A 22,457-nucleotide genomic window follows, 5' to 3' on the forward strand; every position below is an offset into this window, starting at 1 on the left:
TATGTTCTATGTGCAGACTTCGCACAGACAGTGACCCAAGCCGGAATCGAACCTGGGACCCTGGAGCTGTGAAGCGATTGTGCTATCCACAATGCTGCCGTGCTACCCTGAGTCTGGGGGGTGGGGGGGAGAGGCCGGTGTTCTGCCCTTTGCCTCCCTGGTAGCCCAGAGGTGGATTTTGGTGGAGTGGAGGAACTCGAAGCCACTGAAACCGGGGGTGTGATTGAACGACCTGGTGGGGTTTCTAAAGTTGGAGAAAATCACGTTTGTCTTAAGAGGGTCGGTCGATGGGTTTGCCTGGAGATGGAAATCGTTCACCAACGTCTTTAAGGAGAATTGAGGTGTCAGCAGGTTGTCGTTTGAAGGGGGATGGGGGGGAGAAAAAGGGATTAAAATGAGGAAGGCAGGATGGGAGGAAGGTCAGGGGGAACAGTCCCCAAGTCCTTCAAAAGAGTGTTAGCAAATGAAATTTAACAGGGGGCCATGCAAGGAGACATTATGACAGGTGATCTATATCTTGGTGGAAGAGGTGGGTTTTAAGGAGGACAGACTCTGAATTCCAGAGTTTAGGGCTGGACAGCTGAAGTCACAGACCCCAGTAGTGGAATGATGAAATTGGGCAGGCTCAAGAGGCTGAAATTTGGAGAGATTACAGGTGGGCGTAATTCTCCGTTCCTGAGACTAAAAGCAGGATTCTCCGCTTGCCGATGCCAAAATCGCAAAATGCGATTGGGCAGAGAATTCCTTTTGATGCTGACATCGGGGGGCGGCTCCTGTTTTCAGATACTCAGCCCCCTACAAAACGGCGTGATCGGACAGTATGCGGCACGCCGTTGGGATGGCCTCAGGACGTCATCTGAAGGTCCTCCCTCGATGCTCCCCCTGCAATGGGCCAAGTTCCTGATGGCGTGGGACACGTGTGTTCTGAGTTTTTGTCAACCTTGTGTGGTGGCTGCGGACTGTGTCTAGCTCTGCCACAGACTGGGGGGTGGGAGCCATTCTGCTGGCCGGGGGGCGCTTTGGTAGGGTCTGGAGGGACTGGTGGTGCTGGTCCGGGGACGGTACAGGTGAGCCATGTGCGTCCACGGACCCGGCAGTTCTCCGTCCGTTTATGTTGGGATCTTCCGGAGTTTTACGTGGTACGGCTGCTAACCCCCCCACCGGGCAGAGCATTGGTACGGGGGCGGCGCCGATGTTTTCATCATAAAACTAGACACTTCAAAGAACAAGAACAAAGAAAATTACAGCACAGGAACAGGCCCTTCGGCCCTCCCAGCCTGCGCCGATCCAGATCCTTTATCTAAACCTGTTGCCTGTTTTCCAAGGATCTACTTCTCTCTGTTCCCCGCCCGTTCATATATCTGTCTAGAATCTAAAAAGGTTGAGAAATCTAGACTCTAGATGCATCTTAAATGATGCTATCGTGCCCGCGTCTACCACCTCCGCTGGCAAAGCGTTCCAGGCACCCATCATCCTCTGCGTAAAATACTTTCCATGCACATCTCCCTTAAACTTTCCCCCTCTCACCTAGAAATCGTGACCCCTTGTAACTGACACCCCCACTCTTGGAAAAAGCTTGTTGCTATCCACCCTGTCCATACCTCTCATAATTTTGTAGACCTCAATCAGGTCCCCCCTCAACCTCCGTCTTTACAACAAAAACAATCCTAATCTACTCAACCTTTCTTCATAGCTAGCACCCTCCATACCAGGCAACATCCTGGTGAACCTCCTCTGCACCCTCTCCAAAGCATCCACATCCTTCTGGTAATGTGGCGACCAGAACTGCACGCAGTATTCCAAATGTGGCCTAACCAAAGTCTGATACAACTGTAACATGACCTGCCAACTCTTGTACTCAATACCCCGTCCGATGAAGGCAAGCATGCTGTATGCCTTCTTGACCACTCTATCCACCTGCGTTGCCACCTTCAGGGTACAATGGACCTGAACTCCCAGATCTCTCTGTACATCAATTTTCCCCGGGACTCTTCCATTGACCACATAGTCTGCTCTTGAATTAAATCTTCCAAAATGCATCACCTCACATTTGCCTGGATTGAACTCCATCTGCCATTTCTCTGCCCAACTCTCCAATCGATCTATATTTTGCTGTATTCTCTGACAGTCCTCCTCGCTATCTGCAACTCCACCGACCTTAGTATTATCTACTTCCTCCGGACATTGCCTCAAAATTGGAGTATCCAGCCCGAAGTGTTGACGCCGACACACAATTGGTGGACTTTCGTGACAGCAACTTGGCGCCACACCTGGACCGAGTCCACTACTGCTAAGAGGCTAGCACCTGCATCACGTGGAACACAATTGATTCTCATGAGAAATGGTGCCGGATCTGCCGGATTCGTGATTGACACTCAGGAGGCTGACAAGCTGCAGCTGCATATACACTTCACTCCCCATACACACCATCCCAGCCAGCAGGTGGCAACAAGGAGAGCGGCACCAAGGTTCGCGGGTGCAGAGCTCCAGACCCTCCTGGATTCCGTGATTGAGAGGTGGATGACCGTGTACTCCGACCCAGGAAAGAGGCAGCCAACCGCCGCCGTTTGCCTTGCCTGGGTGCAGGTGGCAGAGGTGGTCAACGGCGTGGACAACGTTGTCCAGCCGGCCAGCAGTGCCATAAAAAACTGCACGACCTACTCAGGGCGGCCGGGGTGAGTAGGCAGCACTGTGCTCCTGGCACTAACCCCCATCTCACACACCCGTAACCCGACATCCACCCCGCTCCACCAGGAGGAAGGACAAACCCCCACGCTGCACCACATGTCGGTACCCATACCGGCTGCCATGGCAAGGTACCCTGTGTGGTGAACCATGTTCCACTGTTACTCACTGCTGTATATATGTATTCACTGTTATTGTTTGTTCCATTGTTACTTACTGCTGTTGTTGTTACTTCTGTTGGCTCCGCCCCTCGGGTTTTGTATATAGTTGGCTGATCTGTGGCCCTGCCCCCAGTAACAGATCAGCAGCAGGCAGGCACACATCTCAGTGTATTAAAGCCACAATTTAGTTCTATAACTCGCTTTGTCTATTATTGATGGTCCATCACCCTGGCTACTAAGGCCACCAGCTACCCACCCATGTGGCTGCATGCGTCGGACTGTCTAACACTGTCATTTTCTCTCCGCCCCCCCCCCCCCCTCCCACCCGCTATGCCCAGGAAAAGACCTCACACAACTGTTGGGAGCGGTAGAAGACAGGAAGGCGACAGCCGGATTTGCGGTCCCTCATTGTGGCTGAGCAGAGGGCCCTGGACTTGGTCGGCAGCACGGAGGAAAGGGAGGTTGCTGAATTAGATTTCGACTGCGGGCAAGGAAGTGAAACCCGGCTTAGTTGCGGCTCCCATGACACGTGTGTCAACTCTCACCCTCTCCTCACACAACACTCACCCTCACCCCTACGCCACCCGCAACCCCACACCAGCCCCATACCACCCTCACCTGATAGCACCCCTCAACCACACGGGCACCAACCTCCAGCCCGCGGTCTCTTCACATTTCTTGCCTTGTGTCTTACAGGATCTGCTGGTGATGGGGTGGGTACTTCTGGCATCCCCTGCTGCCAGCCAATGCCAACCCGGAGAGCTCCTGGGACACTCTCTGGTGCTCACAACACAGCTGCTTCGGTACATCAGGCGGAGGTGGGCATACACAAAGGGGCAGACGTTCGGAGGGCAAGCTGACCCGAGGGACTAGCTGCCATCCAGATGGGTTTCGGGCTTCTGGAACAGACAGTCGCAGAGCCAGGGGCTACATGAGGGTTTGTCAGCGAGCATCTAGCACCTGCAGGTACAGTTGGGGGAATCCAACCGGGTGCAGCAGCAGGGGTTGGTGCTGACAATGCGTGCCACCCAGCCCAACACTTCACGGGTGGCGACCACGGTGCAGGCATTGGGAGCGACGGTTATGGCTATAGTTCAGCATGTCCAAGGCCTGGGGCATTCTGTGCAGGCGCTGGCCGAGACCCAGGACAGGGTTGCCGTCTCACACGACCATGTGCCTGAGCCACCTGGACATTGCAGCGGCACTTCTGGGCATGGCCCAATCACAGCAGGCCATGGCTGAGAACGTCGGCAACATTACCCAGGCACCGGATGACGTGGCGCCGAGACGGAGGTTGGTGGCTCAATCCAGGAACCAGATAGCACAGTCACTTGCTGATGTGACACAGACCCAGAAGGTGGTGGCACAGTCAATGGATGATATGGCGCAGTCCCAGTCGGAGATGGTCCACTCCCTGTGATCCAAGCCCGCGAGCTTGTGGACCCTGGTCGAGACCAGTGCGGGCTTCCAGGACTGGCAGCACCAGGTGACAGGGGAGCCTAAGAGGATAGCTCCGCTAGCACCCCCATCCCAAGGAGAAGCCTGGGAGACAATGGGCACTCCGAGGGACGAGTAGGTGCTGCGGCCCGTGCCGGTGACTCCCACAGGGGAGGTGCCGGAACACAGCGGCACCTCGGACTCCCCACCCCCGAGCCTGTCCATGGCGCATCAGAACAGGGCGGCACCACAGCACCTGGGACACCTGAGCAGCAACCGGGGCTATCCAGGCCCAGTTTCCCCAGAAGACACCCATCAACAGAACACCCAAGTCGCAGGGCAGGAATCACAGCACGCTCCCTCCTCTCCTACTGTACCGTCTGGCGAACCACCAAAACTTAGCATTGGGGCATGTAAAGCCAGAAAGTTAGACATGTCTTAAATAGTCACAGGTGCAGTGCACAGTTGAGTTATAGGGGCTAGGGTACAAACCTATTTGTTCACATTAAACACCTGTTATCACTGTTACAACCTGTCGCGGTGCTCTGTCAGATGGGTGTGACAGGTGGCTAGTCTGGGCTGGCCAGAGGAGGGGGTGGGGGTGGAATGTCGGACATTGTGATGAGTGTGATGGATTAGCCAGCTCGCACACAGGGATCACCCAGGCGGACAGTGGAAGGTGCTCTGGTGAGCAGGAGTCAGACATTGTCAGTCGATGTGGAACACCAGATCTCATTGCAGAGCGGATTGTCATCATCCTCCATCCCATGGAACGGACTCGCTGTTCCTGCCAAACCAGAGCCAGCCACCTCAGCTGGTGTGGTAAATATTTTCTCCCAGTATTCACAGCACATCCCCCTCAAGCGCTGCAACTGGCTCACCGCCTTACCCATTGAGAGGAGCTTAAATTGTATCTGCAAATTGTTCCTACTCGCCAGCAACTCTGTGTAGGGGCAAGCGAGTACAGGAGGTCCACCTCAAAGATAGAACATAGAACATAGAACAGTACAGCACAGAACAGGCCCTTCAGCCCTCGATGTTGTGCCGAGCAATGATCACCCTACTTAAACCCACGTAACCCGTATACCCGTAACCCAACAATACCCCCATTAACCTTACACTACGGGCAATTTAGCATGGCCAATCCACCTAACCCGCACATCTTTGGACTGTGGGAGGAAACCGGAGCACCCGGAGGAAACCCACGCACACACGGGGAGGACATGCAGACTCCACACAGACAGTGACCCAGCCGGGAATCGAACCTGGGACCCTGGAGCTGTGAAGCATTGATGCTAACCACCATGCTACCGTGAGGCCCTAATAGAATGCACCAGCTTCTGTCGCTCCACCTCCCAATCCTTTCCGTGTGTGACTTGCAGGAAATGATCTCCCCCATAATGACCGCCTTAAGGGCCTCCCACAACATAAAAGATGAGGTCGACTCACACTCATTAAACGGCTCTCAGGGGTTTATTATCATCGACTAACAGTGCCATCTCAAATCCCAAGGAGACAATCTGATCACTCTGCTTTGAGAGAGAGCTGCCTCCACACCCTGTAACGCCAATGCTGAGTAAATGAGAGCTTGTGGAGGTCCTCATTTTCTCAGCAGAAGAGCCTCGAGAATCTTACGAATCAGCCGCTAAATCATTATTTGCTGGCTTCCTTGTCCTGGACTTTCTGGACATTTCTCTTGGTGGGAATCATAACTTATTGAATTAATTAAACTTTCACCCAAACAACCTCCAAAAGCAAGATATTCCATCCAGTAGAGAAATCTCCTCTCACTATTCTAAAGATATTAAACGAATGGATTCATAAAATGTGCTTACATACATGGTTAATAAGCAGTACCCAGTAAATGGTGATAACATTAATGGCTTTGAAAATCACACGGCTCGATATTTAACTTGACGTCTGATGTCCTTTAATATATAAATATAATATATAAATATTTCCTAGATGGGACAGAGGTGCCAGGGTTTCTAAGGCTACGGGCCAAGTCCTGGAAAATGGGTTTAGGTGCTTGATGGCCAGCATGGGTGTGATGGGCCGAAGAGTCTCTTTCCATGCTGTAAAAATTCTATGCCTCTGTCTCTCAATTCAATCTAGTTCAACATGGGGGTTTGTAGTGTGGAGTTAGAGAAAACTGTATGCAGCAGTGCTAAAAATAACTATATTTCTATTTTTTAATCTAGAAAGGTTCACGAAAACGTTTCAGTCTGGATTTATCAATGTATAGACCTTCATTAACGGCGATTGCAAGTGTAGAGAGTGAGACTGAGGAAAATCATGAAACTCAAGCTGCAGCTGATGAAGTCAAGCATGAGGAGAGTGGCCAACAGGAACAGGTCAGCTGATGTGTATTAAAGGTTAGAGGGTCATGACAACTGGACTAGTGTGCAGTGATATTTTACATATACAGCGCAATGGAATGTATTTGCATCCTGGGTGTGATTTTGGAGTTTTTCCTCTTTTGGTGAAGATCAAATAATTCAGGATCTACTGCCTCGAGTCAGCAAGCAACATTAGTGGGACCAACAATAATTAGAGTGGGTTGACTGAGGGGCCTGGATATCTGACCATGCACAGAAACGGTCACACAGGGAACAGGACGTGTACTGAACACACTTGCTGTAATTGACTCAGGTAGCGCCTATTATTCATCCTGCCTTATCGTTCTCATGAGGGAAACGTGCAGCCAGCGTTTCCCACACTGCTTCTTTCTTGCACATATGTGGGAGGCACCAGATTTCAGGTATTAGTGATACCATTTATGGCTTCTATGTGACCCACATTCTGTAGGGTCCTTTTCCTTCTTCAAAATCAGGGAAATCCAGGCGTGCGCCAGTGTATTTGGCAATACCCCCGGGATAAGGATTCGATAAACATTTCTAGTAACAGTGGGGTCAACTCCCCACAAATTTCTTATATAACTCAATGGGTTTACAAGTTCACAAGACATAGGAGCAGAGTTAGGCCATTTGGCGCATGGAGCCTCCTCCACCGTTTGATCATAGCTGATCTCGTCCTGCCCTTAACTTCACTGTCCTGCCCGCTCTCCATAACCTGTCAACCCATTATCAATTAAAAATCTGTCTGACTCTTCCTTAAATTTACTCACTGTCCCAGCATCCACCACACTCTGGGGTAACGAATTTCACAGATTCACAACCCTTTGGGAGAAGTAGTTTCTCCTCAACTCTGTTTTAAATTTACTGCCACTTATCCTATGGCCTCTCGTTCTCGAATGACCCACAAGAGGAAGCATCCCCTCCACATCTAATTTATCCATACTTCTTATAATCTTGCATACCTCAGTTTGATGTCCCCCTCATTCTTCTAAACCCTAGAGAGGAAAGGCCAAAACTGTTCAATCTCTAAACAAACCCCTCATCGCTGGACTCAATCTAGTGACCCTCCTCTCAACTAACTCCAATGTCATTTCATTTTTCCTCAGGACTGTGCACAATATTCAGGTGTAATCTCACCAATGACTTGTACACTTGCAAAAACGTCTCCTTACCTTTATACTCTATTCCTTTAGCTATAAATGTCAACATTCATTTCACTTTCTTTATTATCTTCCTTACCTGCATGCTCGTTTTCTGTAACTCATGAACAAAATCCCCAGATCCCTCTGCATCGGAGCATCCCGAAGTCTCTCCCCATTTAGATAATAAGTTGCCGTCCCATTTATCCAACCAAAATTCCTGACTTCACACGTTAACCTCCATCTGTCACATTTTGGCCCACTAGCCTAACCTGTGTATATGAATTTGGAAGGTTCTTATTTCCTCATTGCAACTTACTGTCCCACCTATTTTTGTGTCGTCTGCAGATTTGGCTGTAGAACCTTCTGTCCCTGTATCCAAGTTGTTAATATCGATTGTAAATAGTTGGGACCTAAGGAGTGAACCCTGTGGCACCCCACTAGTTACATCTTGTTGTCCAGAAACACACCCTTTTATCCTGACTCTCTGTCTCCTGTCCGTCAGCTAGTCTTTGACCCAAGCTAATAAATTACCTCTAATCATCTGATCTAATCTTGTGAATTAACCTTCTGTGTGGCACCTTATCAAATGCCTTCCAGAAGTCCAGATATACTACAGCTACAGGATCCCCATTATCCACTTTACTTATTGGGTAATGCATCCGGGTCCGGAGCTTTACCCAACGGCATTAAACCAAACCATTTCATAATCTCCTCGGGGCCCAATAGGGATTCCAATTCCTCCCTTCTCTCCCTCTCCAGCCCGGGAAGCACAATTCCTCCAAAAGCTGCTTCATGGGCGAATTCTCCTTCGGGGGCTCCCATCTATAAAGACTTCAATAAAAGGCTTCAAGCACAGTTTTAACCTTTGATGGGGTGGAAACCAACCTGCCATCCTAGTCCCTTACTTGCACCGTCTCCCGGGAGGCAGCCAGCCGCCTCAGCTGGTGTGGTAAATATTTTCTCCCAGTGTTCATAGCACATCCCCCTCAAGCGCCACAGCTGGCTCACCACCTTACCCATTGAGAGGAGCTCAAATTGTACCTACTCGCCAGCAACTTTGTGTAGGGGCAAGCGGGTACAGGCGGTCCACCTCAAAGATAGAATGAACCAGCCTCTGCCGCTCCACTTCCCAATCCTTTCCTTGTGTGACTTGGAAGAAATTAACTCCCCCACCCCCTCTAATGACCGCCTTAAGGTCCTCCCAGAACATTGAGGATGAGATAGACTTATTAAACATGATGTGCTCCTCAATGGTGGAGGATATGCCCTCCAAGATCCTTTGCCAACCACGTCATGACCAATCACCACGGCAGACATTGAAAGGGACGTTGCTCGAAAACCAGATCCACAAAATGTGGGCATGATCTGAGATATCAAATTCCCAGCACCCCCGTTCTTCACCCCAGGAAGGGGCGACCTACCCATGATAAAAAATTAAATCTGATAATAAACCCGTCGTCATGGGAGATGCAGTCAGTCAGATTTTGGTCTTTCATTCTGTCTGGCAATCCCATGATTCTAAGATTCTGTCTCCTGGAGCGGTACTCCACATCATCCACCTTTGGCCCTCAGTGCTTTACTATCACCAGACAACGATACCATCTCAGTTCCCAAGGAGACAATCTGATCGCTTTGCTTCGAGAGAGCTGCCTCCATACCCTGTAATGCCAATGCCGAGTAAATGGGAGCTTGTGGAGATCCTCGGAGACAGCCCACTGCTGTTTCTGAAATTCCGTTGCCAAGGCCCCTGTAAGCATCTCTGCCGTCAATGGAGAGGCCAGAGTCGCAGTCACGGCCTCCGCCATTTGCTCAGCAGAAAAGACTCGAGATGGGCAGCATAGTGGCACAGTGGTTAGCATTGCTGCCTACGGCGCTGAGGACCAGGGTTCAAATCCCGGCCCTGGGTCACTGTCTGTGTGGAGTTTGCACATTCTCCCCGCGTCTGTGTGGGTTTCACCCCCACAACCCAAAGATGTGCAGGATAGGTGGATTGGCCACGCTAAATTGCCCCTTAATTGTAAAAATAATTGGGTACTCTACGTTTATTTTTTTTTAATTTTTAAAAGAAAAGCCTCGAGACGCTTACGAATCAATCGACACATCTGTATTTGCTGGCTTCCTTGTCCTGGATTTTCTGGACATTTCTCTTCATGGGAACCCTGGGCGCGATTCTCTCAGCCCGGGATCGGGCCGGAGAATCCCCGCGACCGGTGCAAATCGCGCCACGCCTCCCCGACGCCAGCATGCGATTCTCTGCAGAGCGATCCTCCGTGGTTGGCGCGGCGCCAGTGGGCGGCCACTCTGCGTGGCTGGCCTACCGATTCTTGGCCCAAGGTGGGCCGAGCGGCCATCGTAAAGACGCCGAGTCCCACCGGCGTCGTCCACACCTGCTCTCTGCTGGCGGGAACTCAGTGTAGAAGGGTCGGGGGGGCGGCCTGTGGGGGGGAAGGGGGGGGTCCGACCCAGGAGGGGAGGGTGCCTCTGATGTGGCCTGGCTCGCGATCGGGGCCCATCAATCGGCGGACCGGCCTCTTTGGCGAGGGGCCTCGTTTCTTCCACGCGGCTCATGTAGTCCTGCGCCATGTTGCATCGGGGCCGCGCGTTGAAAGAAGACACTGTGCATGCACACGTTGGCGCCTGCACATGTGCATGTGGCTGCCGGTGCCAATGCACATGTGCGTATCCCGCGGCGCCCAGTAAACTGCTCCAGTGCCATGCTGGCCCCTTTTCCAGGCCTGAATTAGTCATCGTTCAGCCCGTTCACGCCGTCGTAATACGAGACGGTGTTTCCGACGGAGTACACACTCTGCCGCAGGATTAGAGTATCCCGCCCCTTATCTTCTTGAATTAATTTAGTTTTCATCCAAACAACCTCCAAAAGCAAGATATTCCATCCAGTAGAGAAATCTCCTCTCACTATTCTAAAGATATTAAACGAATGGATTCATAAAATGTGTTTACATACACAGTTAATAAGCAGTGCCCAGTAAATGGTGATAACATTAATGGCTGTGGAAATCGCACGGCTCGATATTTACCTTGACGTCTGATGTCCTTTAATATATAAATATAATATATAAATATTCCCTAGATGGGACAGAGGTGCCAGGGTTTCTAAGGCTATGGACAAAGTCCTGGAAAATGGGTTTAGGTGCTTGATGGCCAGCATGGGTGTGATGGGCCGAAGAGTCTCATTCCATGCTGTAAAAATTCTATGACTCTGTCTCTCAATTCAATCTAGTTCAACATGGGGGTTTGTAGTGTGGAGTTAGAGAAAACTGGATGCAGCAGTGCTAAAAATAACTATATTTCTATTTTTTAATCTAGAAAGGTTTACGAAAACGTTTCAGTCTGGATTTATCAATGTATAGACCTTCATTAACGGCGATTGCAAGTGTAGAGAGTGAGACTGAGGAAAATCCTGAAACTCAAGCAGCAGCTGATAAAGTCAAGCATGAGGAGAGTGGCCAGCAGGAACAGGTCAGCTGATGTGTATTAAAGGTTAGAGGGTCATGACAACTGGACTAGTGTGCAGTGATGTTTTACATATACAGCACAATGGAATGTATTTGCATCCTGGGTGTGATGTTGGAGTTTTCCCTCTTTTGGTGAAGATCAAGTTATTCGGGATCTCCTGCCTCGAGTCAGCAAGCAAAATTAGTGTGACCAACAATAATTAGAGCAGGCAGACTGAGGGGCCTGGATATCTGACCATGCACAGAAACGGTCACACAGGGCACAGGACGTGTACTGAACACACTTTTTGTAATTAACTCAGGTAGCGCCTATTATTCATCCTGCCTTATCGTTCTCATGAGGGAAACGTGCAGCCAACGTTTCCCACACATGTGGGAGGCACCAGATTTCAGGTATTAGTGATGCCATTTATGGCTTTGTCTCCCTCTCTTCCTCAGAGCATCTCAGCTTGTCCTTCAACTAAATACTGGGAAAATAAAAGCCATCGTCTTCGGTACCCACCATTACTCCATGACTCTACTTATCCTTAGCCTGAAGCTCTCCCAGGCCATTCACAAATTTGGCATCCTATTTGACCCAGAGATGTGTTTCCAACCATGTAACTATTTCATCACCAAAACTACCTTTTCACTTCCAGGACATTGCCCCTATCTGCCATTCACCTCGTCGGCTCCTGAAACCCTCGTCCTCTAGACGGAGCTGTTCCAATACTGTCCTGGTCAGCTTTCCATTGTTCACCTTTCAAAAACTCAACAGCATCCAGACATCTGCTCCCAAACCCGAACTTGCACAAAGTGTCACAGATCCCTGAAGTCACAGGTGGAGTGATGAAATTGGGGAGGTGCAAGAGGTCAGAAATGGAGAATTGTGGGGCTGGAGGAAGTTGTGACCTTTAGAGTTCGCTACCGCAGAGGGCTGACATTGCGTTTGTTCAAGGCTGATAAGGAAAGATTTTTGGCCAGTAAGTAATCAAGGTTTGGGGATTGGGCAGTGTATCGCAGCTAAGCTTTAGGATCAATCATAGTCTTGCTGTATGGCAGAGCAGGCTTGAGGATCGGGGATCAGAGGAGGAAGAGGATAGGGGGGGAGGGGGGTGGATTGTGGAGGTTAGGGAGGGTGAGGGAGTTCTTCTACTTCTCCCCTGTGCACAGGATGTACTCTCGGATTGATTTTTTCATGGTGGTCAAAACGCTGTTGCCGGAGGTCATCGACACCAGTTAATCGGCGATCGTGGTTTCAGACCAGGCGCTGCACGGGGTGGACTTGCAAGTGGACCACGGGGGGGTCCAGAACCCGCAGTGGAGACATGACGTAGGTTTGTTAGTAGATGAAGAGATTTTGAGCGAGTGAGGGCTGCCATTCAGGTGAGATCTCAGCCATCACACTATGGGAGGTGTTCAAGGTAGTGGTTTGGGGGGAGTTTATATCGGTCCAGGGGCATTGGGATAAGATGGAGCAAACGGAGATGACAAGGCTTCTGGATGAGATTCTGCGGATGAACAGGAGGTGTTTGGAGGCCCTGGAGGCGGGATTGTTGAAGGAGAGGCAGAAGCTCCAGGTGGAGTTTGGGCTGGTGTCCACGGGGAAGGCGGTGGGCCAGTTTCGGGTTGGTCAGAGGTGCAGTGAATCAGTACGGGGAGAAGGCGAGTAGGATGCTGGTCCACAAACCCAGAACGCAGGAGGTTGCGAGGGAGGTCGCAAGGGTGAAGGACGGGATAGGAAGAGTAGTCCTGAACCCGGTGGTGGTGAATGGGGTATTCAAGGAATTTTATGGAGGCTTTATAAATCGGAGCCAGTGGGGGGGTGGGGGGTGGGGGAAGCACAATGCCTTGTTTCCTGGATGGGGTTGGAATTCCCCAAGGTGGAGGAGGACCTGGTGGAGGGGCTGGGGGCCCCCATTGGACTGGTGGAGGGCATGGGAACGATGCAGGAAGGGAAGGCCCCAGGCCCAGATGGGCTTCCTGTAGAATTTTTTAAGAAGCTTTGCAAAGACCTAGGGCCCCTGCTGGTGAGGGAAAAGGGAGAACTTCCCCCTACGTTATCGCAGGCGTCTGTTTCCCTAATACTAAAGAAGGATAAAGATCCAGAGCAGTGCATGTCCTGTATCCCAATATCGCGATTAAACGTGGAGGCTAAGTTGCTGGCAAAGATCCTGGCCTCACGAATTGAGGTCTGAGTGCCGGGGGTAAAAGGGGAAGATCAGACGGGGTTTGTAAAGGGGAGGCAACTGTCGTCGAATGTTAGGAGACTACGAAACATGTTAACGATGCCCCTGGAGGGACAGGATGTGGAGGTGGCAGTGGCAATGGATGCAGCGAAGGCTTTTGATCGGGTGGAATGGGACTGCTTGTGAGAGTCTGCAAGTTCTCCCGTGTCTGGCCGTTCTTCTGAATTCACCTTCTGTGAACCCAAACAGGCGCCGGAGTGTGGCGACGAGGGGATTTTCAGAGTAACTTCATTGCAGTGCAATTTAAGCCTACTTGTGACAATAATAAAGATTGTAATTATTAATAAGTGTTATGATGATTCGTGATCGGAAAGGGGTTTATGGACTGGGTCCGATTGTTGTGTAAGGCACCAGTAGCCCGCATGTGGATGAATCGGGTGAGCTGGGTGTACTTCAGGCTACGCCCATGGGACAAGGCAGGGGTGCCCACTCTCCCTGTTGCTTTTTGCCTTGGCAATAGAGCCATTGAAAATGGCGCTTAGGGCGTTGAGAGGCTCGAAAGGGATTGTGAGCGGGTGGGGGGGAGGGTTGAGCACAGAGTCTCGCTGGGCCGGAAAAGCTGCTGCTTTATATCTCGGACCCACTCAAGGTATGGAGGAAATTCTGAGTATTCTGGAGGGGTTTGTCCGGTTTCCAGATAGAAGCTTAACACGGGGAAGAGTGAGGTGTTCCCGATCAAGGCCAGGGGGTACGAGAGGACGTTGGGTAAGCTGCCATTCAAGGTGGTGGGGGCGAGCTTCAGATATTTGGGTATCCAGGTGGAGCAGGGATGGAGACAGCTGCATAAATTGAACTTGGTGTGGTTGGTGGAACAGATGAGGAGGGATTTGAAGAGGTGGGATGTGCTGCCACTGCCACTAGCGGAGCAGGAGCAGACAGTGAAAACGATGGTGTTGCCGAGGCTCTTATTTGTCTTTCAGAATTTCCGATATTCGACTGTAAATCATTTAATCTTGGGGCTTGTGTGGTCAGAGAACACCCCATGGGCTAAAAAGATGCTGTTGTAACGGGGGCGGATTGGCTTTGCAAAACATTTTAAAAAAAATTTATAGTATCCAATTATTTGTTTTTCCAATTAAAGGGAAATTTAGCCTGGCCAATCCACTTAGTCTGCTCATCTTTTGGGTTATGGGGGTGACACCCACGCAGACACGGGGAGAATGTGCAAACTCCACACGGACAGTGACCCAGGGCTGGCATCGAACCTGGGACCTCAGCGCCATGACGCAGCAGTGCTAATCACGGCGACACCGGGCGCGATCCTCACGTTTTTCACGAGGAGCCGCGATTCTCCGACCCGGATGGGCCGAGCGGCCGACTGTTCCCGACCGGTTGACGCCGGCGGCAACCACACCTGGTCGCTGCCGGCGTGAACATGGCGCCAGCAGCTGTTTTGTAGCTTGTGGGGGGTGGAGAGGGGAGTGAGCACCACGACCGTGCTCGGGAGGGGACTGGCCCGTGATCGGTGCCCACCGATTGTCAGGCCGGCGTCTCAACGGGACACACTCTTTCCTCTCCGCTGCCCCGCAAGATCAAGCCGCCACGTCTTGCAGGGCAGCGGAGGGGAAGACGGCAAACGCGCATGCGCGGGTTTGAGCTGTCAGCCGTCGTGACGCAGCCGCGCATACGCGGGTTGGAGCCGGCCAACCTGCGCATGCGCGGCTGATGTCATTAGGTGCGCCGGCCGCGTCATTCTTGGCACACCGGGCCTTGACGCCAGCAACAAGTCCCCGCGGCCAGGATTCACGGCACGGCCCTCCTAGCCCCCCCCCCCGGGAGTGGGGGGGGAAAATAGGGGGCAAGGAGAGGCCTCCAACGCCGTCGTGAACCTCTCCGGGTTTCACAACGGCGTTGGGCCTTGCGGAGAATTCTGCCCACCGTGTCTCCCCTAGACCTTGCAAAATATAATGAATTATTATTCAGGAACAGACATAATTGTGGTGAGGAAGTCACCACAGCAGCAGGGTAGCATGGTGGTTAGCATAAATGCTTCACAGCTCCAGGGTCCCAGGTTCGATTCCCGGCTGGGTCAATGTCTGTGTGGAGTCTGCACGTCCTCCCCCTGTGTGCGTGGGTTTCGTCCGGGTGCTCCGGTTTCCTCCCACAGTCCAAAGATGTGCGGGTTAGGTGGATTGGCCAGGCTAAATTGCCCGTAGTGTCCTAATAAAAGTAAGGTTAAGAGGGGGGGTTGTTGGGTTACGGGAAAAGGGTGGATACGTGGGTTTGAGTAGGTTGATCATGGCTCGGCACAACATTGAGGGCCGAAGGGCCTGTTCTGTGCTGTACTGTTCTATGTTCTATGTTCTATGAAGTGGGTAGGGGGGAGGGGTTAGCGTGGGGGCGGATGGAGGCAGCCTCTTGCAGGGAAACGTGATTAGGCTCATTGTTGATGGCGCCTCTGCCTTCTCGCCGGTGAAGTGTTCCACAAGCCCAGGGGTGATGGCGGCCTGCGGGTGTGAGGAAAGTGGCAGCAGCATCTGAGGTTGGAAGTTGCTTCGGTGTAGGCACCGATTTGCGATAATCACAGATTTGCACCTGGGGGGGAGGGGGGATGGGCCGACGGCGGTTGGACGTGAGGTTTCGGGGCTGGCGGCAGGCAGGGATCAGCTTTGCCAGTTTAGAGGATCTGGAGGAGGAATATGAGCTGCCGGGTGGGAAGAGTTCAGTTACTTTCAGGTGCGGGACTTTGTGAGGAAGCACGTTCCGTCCTTTCCCAGTTTGCCATCAGACCACAAGAGCAGAATTAGGCCATTTGGCCCATCATGTCTGCTCCACCAATCAACCGTGGCTGATATTTTCTCATCCCCATTCTCCTGCCTTCTCCCCATAACCCCTGATCCCCTTATTAATCAAGAACCTATCTATCTCTGTCATAAAGACACAGTGATTTGGCTTCCACAATGTTCTGCGGCAGAGTTCCACAGATTCACCACCCTCTGGTGAAAGAAATACCTCCTCATCTCTGTTTTACAGGATCGTCCCTTTAGTCTGAGATTTTGCCCTCTGGTTCTAGTTTTTCCTACAAGTGGGAAAATCCCCTTTCCAAGGCCAGCACATCCTTCCTTTGATACGGGATTCAAAACTGCTCACAATACTCCAAAGTGGGTCTCACCAGAACCTTATACAGCCTAAGAAGTACATCCCTGGTCTTGTATTCTAGCCCTCTTGACATGAATGGTAACATTGCAGTTGCCTTCCTAACTGCCGACTGAACCTGCACGTTAACCTTAAAAGAATCGTGAACAAGGACTCCCAAGTCCCTCTGTGCTTCTGATTTCCAAAGCATTTCCCCATTAGAAAATAGTCTCTGCCTAAATTCCTCCTTCCAAAGTGCATAACCTCACACTTTTCCACATTGTATTTCATTTGCCACTTCACTGCCCACTCTTCTAGCTTGTCCCAAATCCTTCTGCAGCCCCCTTGCTTCCTCAATACTACCTATCCCTCTACAGATCTTTGTATCATCTGTAAACTTAGCAACAGTACCTTCAGTTCCATCTTCCAGATCATTAATGTATATTGTGAAAAGCTGTGTTCCCAGCACAGACCCCTGAGGCACAGCACTAGTCACTGGCTGCCATCCTGAAAAAGACCCCTTTATCCCCACTCTCTGCCTTCTACATCAGCCAATCCTCTATCCATGCCAGGATCTTCCCCTTAACACATAGGCTCTTAACTTCTTTAACAGTCTCCTATGCGGCACCTTTTCAAAGGCCTTCTGCAAATCTAAATAAATCACATCCACTGATTCTCCTTTGTCTAACTTCCTTGTTACCTCCTCAAAGAACTCTAACAGATTTGTCAGACATGACCTCTATTTGACAAAGCCGTGCTGACTCAGTTCTATTTTACCATGCACTTCCAAGTACTTTGCGATCTCATCTTTAATAACAGACTCTAAAATCTTACCAATGACCGAAGTCAGGCTAACTGGCCTATCATTTCCCGTCTTCTGCCTCCCTCCCTTCTTAAATGGTGCTGTTACATTAGCCACTTTCCAGTCCCCTCTGCGAGCCTTCCTGCTCCCAGTGATTCCTGAAAGATCACCACCAATAGCTCCACAATTTCCTCAACTATCTCTTTTAGGACTTTTATAACTTCACTAGCCACATTTTATAGTGGTCTAATGTCTAGTTTTGCCTTTCTTACCTTTTGTATATTAGAAGAAACTCTTCCTATGTTCTTTTATATTACATGCTAACTTGCACTCATATTTCATCTTCTCCCCCTCTTATTGCTTTTATCGTTGTCCTCTGCTTGCTTTTAAATGATTCCCAAGCTTGTGTTCCAAGCCCACGAGCCTGTAGACCCTAGTCGAGACCGGAGTGGGCCTCCAGGACTGGCAGCACCAGGTGGCAGGGGGGCCTCAGGGGTTAGCTGCGCTCGTACCCCCTTCCCAAAGAGAAGCCTGGGGGACATCGGGCACCTCGAGGGAGGAGGAGGTGATGGCCCCGTGCCGGTGATTCCACAGGGGAGGTGCCGGAACACTGCAGCACCTCGGCCTCCCACCTCCTGTACCTGGCGCATCTAAAATACCTGAGCAGCAGCTGAGCCCATCCAGGCCCAGACACCCCAGAAGACCCCCCCCCCTGGTCTCAGGGCAGGAATCATTTCATGCCGTTTCCACTCCTGCTGTACTGTCCTGTCTGAGGAACCACCTAGACATAGCGTTAGGGCCTGTAAGGCCAGAAAGTTAGACACGTGTTAAGTAGTCAAAGGTGTCGGGCACAGTTGAGTTATAGGGGCTAGGGTACAAACCTGTACACATTTGTTCACGTTAAACACCTGTCGCGGTGCTCTGTCAGATGGGTGTGACAGGTGGCTAGTCTGGGCTGGCCAGAGGAGGGGGTGGGGGTGGAATGTCGGACATTGTGGCTGGCCCAGGATCCCCACCCCCGCACCCCCCCGCCCCCCACCCCTGACCATCCCCACCACCTTCACCCCAGGGTATCGATTGGAGAGTGTGATGGATTAGCCAGCTCGCATGGAGGGGTCACCCATGTGGATGGTTGAAAGTGGGCTGGAGTCATACATTGTCTGACGATGTGGAGCACCAGATCTCATCGCAGAGCAGGTAGTCATCGTCGTCCATCCCATGGACCAGACCCGCTGTTCCTGCCAACCCAGGGCCCCCACCCCATAGTGCGGCAGGTATGTATGATGGAGGGTGTTGTAGGCGGGAGGGTGATCGTCGGGTAGATACCATCAGGCCCTGGGTACCAATCCAGCCTTAAAGCTTTTCAAGACGCCAACATCTCCTTTTTAATATCTATGTGACCCACATTCTGTAGGGTCCTTTTCCTTCTTCAAAATCAGGGAAATCCAGGCGTGCGCCAGTGTATTTGGCAATACCCCCGGGATAAGGATTCGATAAACATTTCTAGTAACAGTGGGGTCAACTCCCCACAAATTTCTTATATAACTCAATGGGTTTACAAGTTCACAAGACATAGGAGCAGAGTTAGGCCATTTGGCGCATGGAGCCTCCTCCACCGTTTGATCATAGCTGATCTCGTCCTGCCCTTAACTTCACTGTCCTGCCCGCTCTCCATAACCCGTCAACCCATTATCAATTAAAAATCTGTCTGACTCTTCCTTAAATTTACTCACTGTCCCAGCATCCACCACACTCTGGGGTAACGCATTTCACAGATTCACAACCCTTTGGGAGAAGTAGTTTCTCCTCAATTCTGTTTTAAATTTACTGCCACTTATCCTATGGCCTCTCGTTCTCGAATGACCCACAAGAGGAAGCATCCCCTCCACATCTAATTTATCCATACTTCTTATAATCTTGCATACCTCAGTTTGATGTCCCCCTCATTCTTCTAAACCCTAGAGAGGAAAGGCCAAAACTGTTCAATCTCTAAACAAACCCCTCATCGCTGGACTCAATCTAGTGACCCTCCTCTCAACTAACTCCAATGTCATTTCATTTTTCCTCAGGACTGTGCACAATATTCAGGTGTAATCTCACCAATGACTTGTACACTTGCAAAAACGTCTCCTTACCTTTATACTCTATTCCTTTAGCTATAAATGTCAACATTCATTTCACTTTCTTTATTATCTTCCTTACCTGCATGCTCGTTTTCTGTAACTCATGAATAAAAATCCCCAGATCCCTCTGCATCGGAGCATCCCGAAGTCTCTCCCCATTTAGATAATAAGTTGCCGTCCCATTTATCAAACCAAAATTCCTGACTTCACACGTTAACCTCCATCTGTCACATTTTGGCCCACTAGCCTAACCTGTGTATATGAATTTGGAAGGTTCTTATTTCCTCATTGCAACTTACTGTCCCACCTATTTTTGTGTCGTCTGCAGATTTGGCTGTAGAACCTTCTGTCCCTGTATCCAAGTTGTTAATATCGATTGTAAATAGTTGGGACCTAAGGAGTGAACCCTGTGGCACCCCACTAGTTACATCTTGTTGTCCAGAAACACACCCTTTTATCCTGACTCTCTGTCTCCTGTCCGTCAGCTAGTCTTTGACCCAAGCTAATAAATTACCTCTAATCATAGAACATAGAACATAGAACAGTACAGCACAGAACAGGCCCTTCGGCCCTCGATGTTGTGCCGAGCAATGATCACCCTACTTAAACCCACGTAACCAGTATACCCATAACCCAACAATCCCCCCATTAACCTTACACTACGGGCAATTTAGCATGGCCAAGCATTGATGCTAACCACCATGCTACCGTGAGGTAGCATGTGATCATCTGATCTAATCTTGTGAATTAACCTTCTGTGTGGCACCTTATCAAATGCCTTCCAGAAGTCCAGATATACTACAGCTACAGGATCCCCATTATCCACTTTACTTATTGGGTAATGGATCCGGGTCCGGAGCTTTACCCAACGGCATTAAACCAAACCATTTCATAATCTCCTCGGGGCCCAATAGGGATTCCAATTCCTCCCTTCTCTCCCTCTCCAGCCCGGGAAGCACAATTCCTCCAAAAGCTGCTTCATGGGCGAATTCTCCTTCGGGGGCTCCCATCTATAAAGACTTCAATAAAAGGCTTCAAGCACAGTTTTAACCTTTGATGGGGTGGAAACCAACCTGCCATCCTAGTCCCTTACTTGCACCGTCTCCCGGGAGGCAGCCAGCCGCCTCAGCTGGTGTGGTAAATATTTTCTCCCAGTGTTCATAGCACATCCCCCTCAAGCGCCACAGCTGGCTCACCACCTTACCCATTGAGAGGAGCTCAAATTGTACCTACTCGCCAGCAACTTTGTGTAGGGGCAAGCGGGTACAGGCGGTCCACCTCAAAGATAGAATGAACCAGCCTCTGCCGCTCCACTTCCCAATCCTTTCCTTGTGTGACTTGGAAGAAATTAACTCCCCCACCCCGTCTAATGACCGCCTTAAGGTCCTCCCAGAACATTGAGGATGAGATAGACTTATTAAACATGATGTGCTCCTCAATGGTGGAGGATATGCCCTCCAAGATCCTTTGCCAACCACGTCATGACCAATCACCACGGCAGACATTGAAAGGGACGTTGCTCGAAAACCAGATCCACAAAATGTGGGCATGATCTGAGATATCAAATTCCCAGCACCCCCGTTCTTCACCCCAGGAAGGGGCGACCTACCCATGATAAAAAATTAAATCTGATAATAAACCCGTCGTCATGGGAGATGCAGTCAGTCAGATTTTGGTCTTTCATTCTGTCTGGCAATCCCATGATTCTAAGATTCTGTCTCCTGGAGCGGTACTCCACATCATCCACCTTTGGCCCTCAGTGCTTTACTATCACCAGACAACGATACCATCTCAGTTCCCAAGGAGACAATCTGATCGCTTTGCTTCGAGAGAGCTGCCTCCATACCCTGTAATGCCAATGCCGAGTAAATGGGAGCTTGTGGAGATCCTCGGAGACAGCCCACTGCTGTTTCTGAAATTCCGTTGCCAAGGCCCCTGTAAGCATCTCTGCTGTCAATGGAGAGGCCAGAGTCGCAGTCACGGCCTCCGCCATTTGCTCAGCAGAAAAGACTCGAGATGGGCAGCATAGTGGCACAGTGGTTAGCATTGCTGCCTACGGTGCTGAGGACCAGGGTTCGAATCCCGGCCCTGGGTCACTGTCCGTGTGGAGTTTGCACATTCTCCCCGCGTCTGTGTGGGTTTCACCCCCACAACCCAAAGATGTGCAGGATAGGTGGATTGGCCACGCTAAATTGCCCCTTAATTGTAAAAATAATTGGGTACTCTACGTTTATTTTTTTTTAATTTTTAAAAGAAAAGCCTCGAGAAGCTGACGAATCAATCGACACATCTGTATTTGCTGGCTTCCTTGTCCTGGATTTTCTGGACATTTCTCTTCATGGGAACCCTGGGCGCGATTCTCTCAGCCCGGGATCGGGCCGGAGAATCCCCGCGACCGGTGCAAATCGCGCCACGCCTCCCCGACGCCAGCATGCGATTCTCTGCAGAGCGATCCTCCGTGGTTGGCGCGGCGCCAGTGGGCGGCCACTCTGCGTGGCTGGCCTACCGATTCTTGGCCCAAGGTGGGCCGAGCGGCCATCGTAAAGACGCCGAGTCCCACCGGCGTCGTCCACACCTGCTCTCTGCTGGCGGGAACTCAGTGTAGAAGGGTCGGGGGGGCGGCCTGTGGGGGGGAAGGGGGGGGTCCGACCCAGGGGGGGAGGGTGCCTCTGATGTGGCCTGGCTCGCGATCGGGGCCCATCAATCGGCGGACCGGCCTCTTTGGCGAGGGGCCTCGTTTCTTCCACGCGGCTCATGTAGTCCTGCGCCATGTTGCATCGGGGCCGCGCGTTGAAAGAAGACACTGTGCATGCACGCGTTGGCGCCTGCACATGTGCATGTGGCTGCCGGTGCCAATGCACATGTGCGTATCCCGCGGCGCCCAGTAAACTGCTCCAGTGCCATGCTGGCCCCTTTTCCAGGCCTGAATTAGTCATCGTTCAGCCCGTTCACGCCGTCGTAATACGAGACG

General features: G+C 51.1%; 1 protein-coding gene across 2 annotated transcripts in view; it reads left to right on the plus strand.

The window, feature by feature from the left end:
* The window catches only part of LOC119958957, a 108,155-nt gene that overhangs the window by 73,436 nt on the left and 12,262 nt on the right, over positions 1-22,457 (plus strand). For both annotated transcript variants that reach the window (XM_038787484.1, XM_038787492.1), the window contains 2 exons: positions 6,485-6,637; positions 11,110-11,262. In XM_038787484.1, coding sequence (XP_038643412.1) covers positions 6,485-6,637; positions 11,110-11,262 — 306 coding nt within the window. The remainder of the gene's footprint in view (positions 1-6,484; positions 6,638-11,109; positions 11,263-22,457) is intronic.

This window comes from Scyliorhinus canicula, chromosome 2, assembly GCF_902713615.1.
Source record: "Scyliorhinus canicula chromosome 2, sScyCan1.1, whole genome shotgun sequence".
Lineage (NCBI taxonomy): Eukaryota > Metazoa > Chordata > Chondrichthyes > Carcharhiniformes > Scyliorhinidae > Scyliorhinus > Scyliorhinus canicula.